The 13434-nt window shown below is 43.2% G+C and overlaps 1 protein-coding gene across 2 annotated transcripts in view; it reads left to right on the plus strand.

The window, feature by feature from the left end:
- Window positions 1–13434, plus strand: part of LOC106609977 (F-box only protein 41) — a 103404-nt gene that overhangs the window by 17331 nt on the left and 72639 nt on the right. For both annotated transcript variants that reach the window (XM_014209059.3, XM_014209060.3), the window contains exons 2-3: window positions 11148–12015; window positions 12450–12679. In XM_014209059.3, coding sequence (XP_014064534.1) covers window positions 11422–12015; window positions 12450–12679 — 824 coding nt within the window. In that variant the 5' untranslated portion in view covers window positions 11148–11421. The remainder of the gene's footprint in view (window positions 1–11147; window positions 12016–12449; window positions 12680–13434) is intronic.

Raw genomic sequence — 13434 nt, forward strand, 5'->3', positions numbered from 1 at the left:
AGAGTACGTTTATTCTTTTGCTGAGTTTATGAATAAGAGTTTAATGTGATTAATTTATGGAAAGTACATTTTAATTGCACATGTTCCTCATGGGCCAATACATTTTTTCAGTCTTCCAAGGATGTACATTCACATTATTCCACACACAGGTTCTTAGGTCTTATAGTCAGACTTTTACAGGCTTTTTTTTATATTTAGTGTTTTGATTTTAAGTGTCATTTTATCTGTAAATGTATGCAAAATATGCATCCTTCATACATGTGAAGTGTTTTTTTTTAAATAATTCCATGAAAATACAATATTTTGATAAACTGATCTGTAGTCTGACCATTTGAGTGTCTCTTATCACAATATATATATATTTTTAAATCTGTGTTGAAAAACAGATTCTTGTAATATGCAAATTAGCGCATGTTAAAATGAGGTTTTGTCTCATTTGCTTATTTGAATGTTAAAATATATAGAACTACAATATGTTGTATTTATGTATACTTTCAACTCTGAAAGTTTCAGTCTGATGAGACTAAAGGAAAAACAAATCCCTGTTAATATTGACGGTTTTAGAAATCATACCATGGGTATTTCAAAATACCCTGGTAAATGGTATACCACCCAAGCCGAATGCACTACGATATAGGGAGTAGTTTGGGATTCAACCAATCTGAACGTTAATCGCTCAAAACCTTGGCTGAAACCATTTTAGTCGAATAACTGTGTTGCTCTATTTTACCCGGGACACTTATGGCGTAATTGACCTGGCGTTAATCCTGTCTCATTTCCATTTTGCTTCCTTCTCGTCTGGAAGCCTGAATAGAAACGGACGCCAATAAAGACGTTTTGTGAGACCGTTATAGTTTGCCTGCCAGCCAGGGAAGGCTCTTTTAAACTGTATATCTCTGTTTTAAAGGTCCCCTTCATTGTTTTGAAGGCCTAGTCCAGACTTGAAGAGCTGAGTTTAGGCACAGTAGGGTCATGCAGGACAGGCACGGAAACAAAACTGAATGTCGTCAGTTAGAACAAAACAGTTTCAATGCTGTGTAGACATGAGGATAAGTGATACAATAAAAAAACATGAGCTGGCAGCACACTCAGAAAAATTATTTTGTGTACTAACGGGGACTAAACTATACAAATAAAGTGTCGTACACGCCATATATAAACTCCCAGTAATTTATTGGGAAAATCACCAACATTACTGGGAGTTTATATATAGTTAGACCCCACCAACCAGGGAGTTTACAATAAAATACAGTAACGTCTGATACAGTAAATATCTTTGTAGATCAATGCTGTACTGTACTGCCTTGCACAAGACTTACCCCCTGCAGGCTTGCATGATTCTGAGAACACAGTGGAAGCCCCAGGTGTGTGTGTGTGTGTGTGTGTGTGTGTGTGTGTGTGTGTGTGTGTGTGTGTGTGTGTGTGTGTGTGTGTGTGTGTGTGTGTGTGTGTGTGTGTGTGTGTGTGTGTGTGTGTGTGTTCACCGACAACCGTGTTTACATGGATATGCTTCTTAATTTAATAAAAACCTATTTGAAACTGGCCATTACACTTCGTTATGATCTTGGTATTTTATTATTATTCAGGTTGTTACTTACAAACAGTAATCAACAAATGAAGAAATGCCAGTTTGGAGAGGATCTGTCACATTTTTGTATTGACACAACATCAATAGAGTCAAACGAAAGATATATGCCTACCTTGTCTGTTGGCTTTTCTGCATATAATTGTTTTAAACACAGATCCTATTTTGACACAAAACCATTCAAATTAAGGCTGAAGGGTGTTTCTCTCACTTTTACTAGAATATTCCCATAACGTCACACACGCTGCTGCGGTCATTCGATGGCACAGTCGCGTTAACATTTTCTTCAACAAGAGGACGCCTTAATGAAATAAATAATGTAATCTAAACTACTGAGAGGCCTTTTACAAGATTAAATCATGACAGGAGCGTTCGATTCTTATTAAAGAGATGGGGTTCAGCCAGGCTACGTTAGGAAACTTTCTGAATGGACGTATAGGCCTATTGAGAATCCGCAAACTCACACACCCCAGTAAAAGCACCAGTCAATCAAAGCAAATATTTCTCGTTTCCTTAAATGTATTAAACGTAGGCCTACCTTTTTTAGACTTTCCTGAAAGTAGGCTATAAGATAATTAACCAGGAAAGTATGAAGGGGACAGCTATGCTATAGTATGAAGATGGAAGTTGACAATCATTCAAATAGAAATAAATTTATCTGCAACGCTGATGATCATTTTCAAGTACTGTGAGGAACTATTGTAATTTGTGAGGTGAAGAAAAAACACTGAGAAGCCCAGTTGGACACTTTCCCTACGTTTGCGAGAAGCAGGCCAGGTACTTCTATGCGTGTTCAGGCGTGTGCGCTCCGTCAACAATAACAGGACAGAGAAACCAGACACATGCTAATTGCTCACATGGAGCGTGTAAATGATATGAAATAAACCAATACTTGTTTCTCACAAGTGTAGCAAGTTGTGAACTCTGCAAATAACATTTCAACTCAGAGAATGCAACGGTAAATTACCGTAATTAATACATGCGTTAGCAGAAATAAATGTAACCAAATTACAGGGATTAATGGTAAATTGCATGTTTTACAAACTGTAGTCTACCACCTGGGCATTCATAACAATGCATTGCGGGCCGACACTGTAATAGCCTAGGCTACTATTCTACTTTGCGGGAATGGCAGGGGAGCACGTATTTCTTTGCCTGTGGCAGCATATCGGCCTGGTACGGGCCTGACCAGCTTTGATTAGTCTAAAAATGAATTCTGTATCAAACTATACCATGCCAGGTATTGGCCAAACAATTGCTTATAATCATTAGTAAAAACTCACGCTATTAGGTAGAGTTTATCTTCATGAAAATAAAGTTAATAAAAAAATGTTAAAAAAATTAATATAGGCCTATTTAAATGTTTTTTTTTTTTTTTTTTTTTATGGTAATTTTATTTTCATGACAATCTCTTCATCCATAACCGTCAGATACACGGTTATTCAATTACATCACAGCCCTAACAGTAGTATACCATTCAGCCAGACCTGGGTAGGAATAGTATTTGTTTTATTTCATATACCGTATTTAACCCGCCGGAAGTGCCAACTGAGGTTTGCACTTTTGGGACTGTTCCATTGATTCAGTTGCACAAGGCAAACTCAATGTGCTTGGATAGGAGATCGATACATCACCAACAGCAAAATGTCAACAAAACTGGAGACACCAGTTGACGCTAAAGTATATGAAAGATAGCGAATACTCTTTGAACCCAGGTGTGTGTGTGTATGACTATTGCATGTACTGTAGGCAGGCAGGTGGGGGATAGTGCAGGCAGTGAGTGTGCTACAGCTTGAGTGTGTTTATGCTTGACTGAGGTAAACGCTGCATTGACAAGATCTCCCTGTGGTGTCATTAGAGATGAAGCCATCTGATGTGCTGTCTTCTGTCTCCTGTTCTGTTTGGAACTGGATGTGTACACAGTCAGTTATTGAGGAGAATGCTTTAGAGGGGCTATTTTTGTCAAGCAAAAGTGTGCGTGTGTGGCACGTGTGTATGTGCTCTACAGCAGTTCATACTGTGAGAGCAGGCCAGTGGGACGCCAATACATTCCAGTCAAAGCACGTGACTGACAAGCCGCTTCACTTCCTTCCCGTTCAATTGGCCAAATTAAATCTCTCTGGGTTGTGTCTTTTATCGTCTCTGACCACGGCCTTCCTGGTTTAATGAGCGGGTATACTCTGGCAGTGCTCTTCCCATTCTTGCTGATTTTCCACTCTTTTTCCAGAAGTGTGCCCTTGAGCGCTCCCTTTCATGGATTTAAAAGCATAGGAAATGGTGTGCATTGGAAGGTGGGAGTTTCCACTATTTTGTTAAATCCACACTACCTCAAAGTGTATTTTTTCTTCTTTCAAAAACGTTTATTGATTTGCGCTTACCTGGCAGCAATGGAACTAATAGAACAGTCCCCAAAATGCAAACCCGGTTCATCTGGCAGTCCAGGTAAGCTTAGATGAACACTCAAAGATTTTGAAAGACAACAAACACTTTTTGAAGCAGGGACTGGTCTAGGGATCACTGGTGTATGAGAACACTGAGCTGAGTAAGCATGTGTCTGTGCCAGGCTATTATGTTTACTATCATGCCTGCTTGGCATGTTAATAGGCATTGTAGACCCTCATGCCTAATCCCCCTCCACTGAATGCCTAAAAGCCTACTCTGCCTATTTCGCTGGGTCTCAGACCTGTAACGCACCGGATCAGTGTCTGGAAGACATGTCTATTGAATAGGGAGTCACGCTGATGGGATTTTTTTGTTGTCCAACTCGTCATGCTCATCTGTGGCAGAGCCACTAAAGCAGCACAAGCTAACATGCTAATCATAACGAAAGCAATTTGTTCAAGGGGAAATAAACATGCCATCACCGTGAGCTGTTTTGTTAGGGTGAGGTTAGAGGTCGGCTGTGCTGCCCACAATATTTTCAGAGTCACGAATCATGAAGATTTGGCAGTGCTGTAATATGTGAGTTAAAGTTTAGCAGCGCTTCAGGGGGTTGTGTGGGGAGAGCTCATCTCTATGGCAGCAGCACACGAATGTGCAAGCAGCTAATGCTGCTCTCTCCTATTAACAGATCCTCATAAGACTTTTTGTAATGTGTCTGAGTATTTTTTTTGTATTTTCTTTAACCATGTATTGAAATTAGGGATGATGGTAGGTTGCAGTGGCATTTATCCAAATGGTAACAAGAAAGATGTGGCCAACAAAATTAAAGGATTTTAAGTGTTCCAACATCTCTATTATAAGCTTAATAGATTACGCATCAATTCTTAGGTTTGTTTAAAAAATGTACTTGAGCTAAATGTGGTTTTAACAGTGCTCATGTAACCGGTGTGAAATGGCTAGCTAGTTAGCGAGGTGCGCGCTAATAGCGTTTCAATCGGTGACGTCACTCGCTCGGAGACCTTGAAGTAGTTGCTCTGCAAGGGCCACCGCTTTTGTGGAGCGATGGGTAATGATGCTTCGTGGGTGTCAGTTGTTGATGTGTTCAGAGGGTCCCTGGTTCGAGCCCAGGTAGGGGCGAGGAGAGGGATGGAAGCAACACTGTTTCACTCAGTTTTTTCATGAGTCAGGACAGTAATGTTAGGCCACCAGTCAATTCCACAATCAATATTGTCAGGTCTGACTTAGCTGAAACCCCAACCCATCAGTCTCTCGTTGTTACTCCGTACAAGTACCCACTACCTGTATCTGACCTCAATGTCTCACATGCTGGACCTTTTTAGCCCAGCAGACAATCTCTCTCTGCGCTGAAGCTAAATGTGCTTCACTAATTAGATCAGACGAAACAGTGGACGCCACAATAGTTGCTGGAAAACCAACCAAATGCCATGCAGAATTAATTGGATTCAATTAAGCGAGGGGCATCACCCTCAGTTTTTTTTTTCTTTTTTTCCTCCAATTTCGAGGTATCCAATTGGTAGTAGTTACAGTCTTGACTCATCGCTGCAACTCCCGTACGGACTCGGGAGAGGCAAAGGTCGAGAGACATGCGTCCTCCGAAACACAACCCAACCAAGCCGCACTGCTTCTTGAAACAGTGCCCATCCAACCCGGAAGCCAGCCACACCAATGTGTCGGAGGAAACACCGTACACCTGGCGACTGTGTCAGCGTGCACTGCACCCAGCCCACCACAGGAGTCACTAGTGCGCGATGAGACAAGGATATCCCTGCCGGCCAAACCCTCCCCTTACCCGGACGACGCTGGGCCAATTGTGCGCCGCCCCATGGGCCTCCCGGTCGCGGCCGGCTGCGACAGAGCCTGGACTCGAACCCAGAATCTCTAGTGGCACATCTAGCACTGCAATGCAGTGCCTTAGACCACTGCGCCACTCGGGAGGCCACTTTCAGGTTAATTGCCCTGACGACGGCGGGCTACGGCGTTGTGATGTTCACCGCAGCGGCCCAGCTCGCGCTCTGCGCCCGAACTCTAATTGGCAGATGGCTGGGTGGACTCACTGGACTGTTAAATTCCATTAACATGGACCGTACTGTTGTAGCCTGCTGTTGTCACACTGACTGACTGATATTCAGACCTAAATTAATTCATTTAAATAGGAAGGGGATCAGATTTGACGTGCTTGGTCAGAATTGTTTTTGACATTTTAGGTGCTGTGTTCATCAACACTCGTTGTCTGGAATAAGCCGGGTCCCAGCACTGTTTGTTTTGTCTGGCCAAATCCTATGGTCGTTGTCAACCGGACCTGGCTAGTTTTGGGATGACTTTGACAGGCAGAATCCTGAATCAAAGGCCTGCAAGGGAAGGGAAGGGAAGGGCAGATGGAAGAAGAAAAAAAAACGGGTAGAGTGAGGCGACCACAACGTGAGCAGAATTGTGAGGCTTTGACCGTGGCGCCAGGGGTAAGGCGGGTCCACTATGCCAGACATGCAGCCTGGGTCGACCCTCTAGACTTCATTGTTAGCGACTTAGCATGGTTGCCCTGAAGATGTAGCGAGCGAGGATGGTGGTAAACAGACTTAATAGGCTCAATGTTTAACTCTTCACTCCCGATGTCTATCCATTCGGAATGCACCGTACAAATGGGGAGAGAGGGAGCAAGAGATGGTGAGGGAGTGATAGAGCAAGAGAACGTGAGGGATAGCGCAAGGGAATGCGCCCAGGGGAAGGGGGCAGAGAAATACTTATTTAAAAATTCGTTTATCAAATTATTTAAATGTATCTTTTTTTCTGTTTTTCATTTGTTTTTGTTTTTTCCCTCTGCTCTCCACTACTTGAGTCTGTTATAACGGGCAGTGTCCATCTGGTCTGTGTGTTTCTGGGCTCACTTAGCTGTTATAAAACCATTATCCATTGATGTTGATGTGTATAGGAATAATCAAATTAGCCCTGTAGGCTATTAGTTGAATGGAGATGAATTGGATAAGGCTTGTCTAGTGAAACAGCTTTAACAAAATCATATTCTGATCGTTTTAATCGTTCTGATCTATATTTGGGGATGATAGGATCGAAAGATGTCTATCGTTCTATATTTTATTGCTAACCAAAAAGGTAATAATTCAACTGATAAGCCAATGCATTGAAGGGGAAGAGAAGGGCTTTCAGCAGCAATTTACATCCTCGGCAGTGTCTCGACCTTGTCACTGAAATGTCAGATGTTTCTAAAAATGAGCTCAGCCTGTCAGTTGTCCCCTCTAAAACTATGTTTGTCCCAAATGGCACCCTATTCGCTATATAGTGCACTACTTTTGACCAGGCCCTAATAGGGTGCCATTTGGGACACAAGGCTGTGCTGCCTGTTCTTGTTTCCAGCATTGACTCTGCAGCACATTGCATCAACAAACATCATACTCAAACAAGCACCCTTTGTGGGCTGAGATGTAGATTTGTTATTTAGGAGACCTGTGAATGGTCGGCTGGTCAATCTCTAAGGCATTCCTAGTCGATCACCAAACATTTATGTAAAAAAAAAAAAACAACAAAGCTTTGCATTCCTATTTTTTTTTAAATTTGTTTCGTGTTTGCAGTAGATGCACTTGATTCCAGGACGGCAAAATGTTCCCATTTTATGTGTCTGAAGGTAGAACTCCGCCAACCCGGCATGCCCAGAGAGCAAATCGAGTGCACCTATAGGCCTACAGCTGGCCAATCGGATAGCTCAGATCACCGAATCTGCACAGTTTCCTTGAGCCATAGACTGTAAAAAGAAGCCTCGAACGCAAAGTGAAGTTGATACTGCGAGATTACAAAACGTTTAAAACCATGAAGGGAGAGAGTCAACAAATACAGCAAAGAGCTGCTGTTTGAGTAAGTTCGTGTTGAAGTTGTTATTAAGCACCGTCAACACTTTTATAAACCATAAAATGCACATTCTCCCTAATTCCACTCACACTTCAACCAGCTGCAGTGAACGAGCAGGTTTCTGATAAGCTTGCATTATTATTATTATTATTATTATTATAGGCTTGTCTTTTTTATATTGAGGAGTATTTCACTTTCTCTGGTCATAGGAGTAACAACATGAATTGAAGCATGAGGCAGAAATAATGCAGTGCGACTTGAGTTTCGCCGTCAGCTGGAAGGCTGTGTCCCCTTTTCTCAGCGGAGGGAGAGAGGAAGGGTGAGTCGGGTGAGACGTAGCCTCACCGCTACTCCCCTCAGACTGACCAACCGATGCTATTACCAGTGTCCAATACCTACAATTAAAATGGTCTGAGAAGAACAACAATGGCAGGGCAATTCAAGCATAGCCAATATGCAGTGATAATGTACTGGGCTTATAGGCTACTGCACAAAGCTGTTTTTAGTTGGTTAATGTTGCATAGGCTTACGTTTTTGACGTTTTTGTCCTGTAAAAAAAAAACAAATCTGTGCGGTAGATCTCAGCTTGCATTTCTACTCAAAGCGATCTTGACTCAAATGTTGGTGACCACCGCTTTAGCTAGATCTTAACTATACAAAACTCAAATGAATTGTACTACAATGTTTCAGTAGATCAGGGGTCTCCAACAGGTCGATCGCAAGCTACCAGTAGCTCGTAGCTCGCCAAATATTTCCCAAAGTACATGCAATTCTCACGTGTTCCACCGCAAACTGTCATAAACAAATCTCACAAGTATCAGACACTGCAAGCTCCCACCTATCTAGTCAACGCAACATTTGACATTATCCCACCCCTGGTTAGCCACTATTGGCTTAAAAAGCCAAGCCAAACCTAACACTATATGCCAATTAATTTCCAGCAATATTGCCCCTTTTTGTCTGTGTGGTGCGGGCGTTTGGCTATCACTCCGTGTGTAGCCGGTAGTGATTAGTCGTTTGTTCACAAACAGCTCTCTTTGAACGGCTCTTTTTGGTGAACGTCAAATCCCATACGTGAAAGATGTTAATTTGACTCTCTGATTTGCGTACTTTTACTATTGTTGTTTGAGCTCCAGACATCTCATCTGCAGATAAATTATAAAAACATTATCTGAAGATTGTTTCTGCACTGAGGAATTAACATCTAGTGAGAAGAGAGCCTCATTGTTTTAGGCTTTAAATTGGAGATCGACAATTTTTTCATGGTTTTTAGTTCACTTTCTAAGCATTACTGAACCAAGAGCCGTTTGAGAGCCAAATGAACGGCTCTTTTAGGCGAATGGAGCCAAATGAACCTGCTCACAGAAAAGACTCGTAATGCCCATCACTAGCAGTCGATGTGATGATTGTCTTGTGGGTTGACATAAATACTTTCCTCAAAACCTTCTCAATAATGGGCAGAAAGAGTTGAATTCGTCTATCTTTCATCGAATCAGATGGCATATTCTTTACAAAACCATGTGATGTAGCCAATTATTTTAATGATTACTTCATTGGCAAACTTAGGCAGGAAATGCCAACACGAACAGTGAGAAATTGTATTCATGCATAAAAAAAACGAATAATGAAAGAAAAGCAGTGCAAGTTTGGATTTTGTGAAGTTAGTGTGGGAGAGGTGGAAAAAATATTTTTATGATCAATAATGACAAACCTCCTGGCATTGCCAACTTAGATGGAAAGCTACTGAGGATGGTGGCGGACTCTATAGCCACTCCTATCTGTCATATCTTTATTCTGAGCCTAGAGGAAAGTCTTTGTCCTCAGGCCTGGAGGGAAGCCAAAGTAATTCCGCTACCCAAGAGTGGTAAAGCGGCCTTTAATGGTTTTAACAGCAGACCTATAAACTTGCTGCCAGCTCTTAGCAAACTGTTGGAAAAGAATGTGTTTGACCAAATACAATGCTATTTCTTTCTAAACAAATGAACAACAGACTTTCAGCATGCTTATAGAGAAGGGCACTAAACATGTACTGCACTGACACAAATGACTGATGATTGGTTAACATAAATTGATAATAAGAAGATTGTGGGAGCTGTACTGTTAGATTTCAGTACAGCCTTTGATATAATTGACCATAACCTGTTGTTGAAAAAACATACACTACTGTTCAAAAGTTTCGGGTCACTTAGAAATGTACTTGTTTTTGAAAGAAAAGCAATTTCTTTTGTCCATTAAATTACCATCAAATTGATCAGAAATACAGTGTAAACATTGCTAATGTTGTAAAGGACTATTGTAGCTGGAAATGGCTGGTTTGTAATGGAATATCTACATCAGGGTACAGAGCCCCATTATCAGCAACCATCACTCCTGTGTTCCAATGGCAGGTTGTGTTAGCTAATCCAAGTTTATCAATTTAAAAGGCTAATTGATCATTAGAAAACCCTTTTGCAATAAAGTTAGCACAGCTGAAAACTGTTGTTCTGATTTAAAGAAGCAATAAAACTGGCCTTCTTTAGACTAGTTAAGTATCTGGAGCATCAGCATTTGTGGGTTCGATTACAGGCTCAAAATGGCCAGAAACAAAGCACTTTCTTCTGAAACTTGTCAGTCTATTCTTGTTCTGAGAAACGAAGGCTATTCCATGCGAGAAATTGCCAAGAAACTGAAGATCTCGTACAACGCTGTGTACTACTCCCTTCGCAGCACGGCGCAAACTGTCTCTAACCAGAATAGAAATAGTGGGAGGCCCCGGTGCACAACTGAGCAAGAGGACAAGTACATTAGTGTGTCTAGTTTGAGAAACAGACGCCTCACAAGTCCTCAACTGGCAGCTTCATTAAATAGTACCCGTAAAACACCAGTCTCAACGTCAACAGTGAAGAGGATGCTGGCCTTCTAGGCAGAGTTGCAAAGAAAAAGCCATATCTCAGACTGGCCAATAAAAATAAAAGATTAAGATGGGCAAAAAAACACAGACACTGGACAGAGGGACTCTGCCTAGAAGGCCAGCATCATAACCCTCCAGCATGACAATGCCACCAGCCATACTGCTCGTTCTGTGTGTCATTTCCTTCAAGACAGGAATGTCAGTGTTCTGCCATGGCCAGCAAAGAGCCCGGATCTCAATCCCATTGAGCACGTTCCATTTCTGACTTGTCAAAACTATAGTTTGTTAACAAGAAATTTGTGGAGTGGTTGAACGAGTTTTAATGACTCCAACCTAAGTGTATGTAAACTTCCGACTTCTTCAACTGTAAGAAATGCAAATTATGTCTAAACTCTCTTTCGCTGTTTCTTTCAGGGCCAAAGGTCATGGTGAGGCAGAAGTAACGGTGACGAGGAACAAATCAACAACCTAAGAAGAATCTGCGGGTTTGTGTGTGTTAGACTTCCAGTATGTGTGATGGCGTGAATGGCCCTTGGTCTAATTCTCGCCTCCCTCAGACATCCCTCTTCCTCTCACCACCACCATTTTTGTGCCATGAGAGGATCCGCCCAGTACTCGGTGAGTAGTAAGCCCGCGGCGTGTCGGCGCCGCTGTGCCGCGTGAGGGCCCCCCGCCGGCCTTTCGCGGAATGGCTTCTTTGGACCTGCCCTACCGCTGTCCTCGTTGCGGGGAGCACAAACGCTTCCGGTCGTTGTCCTCCCTCCGCGCCCACCTGGAGTACAGCCATACCTACGAGACGCTCTACGTGCTCTCCAAGTCCAACAGCGTGTGTGACGCCGCTACGCTACTCCCCCTGGTGGCCGACGGAGACCTTCTCCTCGCTCCTTCTGTCCCCGGTGGCAACCGCAGCAGCAACAACGACCCCTTCGACGGACTTCAACTCCGGTCTTCCGCCTTCAGGGACTTCAAGGAGCGCCGCTTCCCGTGCCGCGAGCTTCCCTGTCCGGACGACCTCGGCGATTTGTCCACAACGTCCAACGCCGCGGCTCGTTACATCCCTAATGTAGAGTTCCCCCTGGGGGAGATCTTTGTGAAGAAAGCCATGAGTGCAGCCGGTGACCATCACAGTCCGCACAGCAACCAAAGCACGGCCGTGGCAGTGGCGGCGAATGTGGCGGCGAGCGCGGTGGAGGCGGCCTATGAGGAGGGCCTGGCCAGGCTGAAGGCAAGGGCCTTTGAGCGTCTGGAGCTGGATGAGAGGCTGGAGAAACTCTCAGATGAGGTAATGGTAATCATCTACGTTTATTTATTTCAGTTTTTCCCAAACCGTTCCTTGAGTACCCCGAGCCATTCCACTTATTCAATGTATAATGTATACCAGTACTACCACACCTAATTCATTTGGTGAATTTATCACCAAGCCCACTAAGCTCATTAATTGACTCGGGCTTGTTCTGGAATGCTAATATGTGGAATACTAATATGAGAATACTCAAGAAGAGGTTTGGGAAACACTGATTTATTTCATTTCTTCCCATCACTACCCTTCTTTGGAAGAGAAAAGTAAAAGAAAATATATAATTTTTTTGTATTTTCTCCCCTTTTTTCAGGATATTTTTTTCTTCGGTATTTTACATATGTACCAACAAACTAAAATTAAAAAGTACTTCCCATCCCCACCACTGGACTGGAACCAAAATCCCTCCTCCATTGCAGGTGGAGCAGAAGATAGCTGCACGCGTAGGCCGGCTGCAGACAGAGCTGGAGAGGAAGAGCGGCGAGCTGGAGCGGGCCAAGCATGAGAGTGAGCGGCTGGGCCAGGAGAAACAGGACCTGGAGGACAAGGCATCGGAGCTCTCCCGCCAGGTGGATGTTTCGGTGGAGATGCTGGCCAACCTCAAGCAGGACCTGGTCAGCAAGGAGGAGGAGCTCACCCACAAACAACAGTGAGTCAGACAATATGGAGGTTTACCTTTACTGTATAGGCCTTGTGTAGCTGTTCTGTTGCTACCAGTAGGATAGGGGTGTGCCAATCTGGCCATACTTGTAATCGTATCCGGAAATTGGCAGTTGATAGTTGGATCAGATGATACTCGTGATCGTAAAAAACGGAATTGTTTTTATATTCCTAAGTAGATGTTGGCAAAATACCTCATCTCCCTGCAGGTTTACAGACCAAAAAGGCTAGTGTCTGTCCGTCTGTCCGTCTGTCCGTCCCTCCCTCAACTTGCAGCGGGCCGGGAAGAAAAGTTTGCTGTTACTCAGAATGTGCATGGGCGGTTCATATTTTTTCCCAACCCTCGGCCTGCTTGTTAGATATTATGCTTGCTAGCTAGCAAACATCCTCACCATTTGATTTATCATAGTAGTAGGCGAACAGGAGGCAGCAGCGATCTAAATGATCAGACCGAAAACAACATGCAAGTGAAGCATGTGGATGGAGAAATACAGCTTCACTCTATTGAATCAGTGCAGCAGGATTAACGTACAGCCCGCCTTTCTACTTAAAGACAGGCTAACTAGCCAGTTGAGTTATTTAGACCATGTAGCGCCGTGCACTTGATTGAAAGTTGCGCGCTGCCACCCGGAAAAATAGTTTTTTACAAAAAATACTTGGATCATAATCGTAGGAAAATTGCCTATATCTGTTAAGATACTTGTTTTGTCCAACTACTCGGCACACCCACAAACAACAGTGAGT

This window comes from Salmo salar, chromosome 08, assembly GCF_965601325.2.
Source record: "Salmo salar chromosome 08, fSalSal1, whole genome shotgun sequence".
Lineage (NCBI taxonomy): Eukaryota > Metazoa > Chordata > Actinopteri > Salmoniformes > Salmonidae > Salmo > Salmo salar.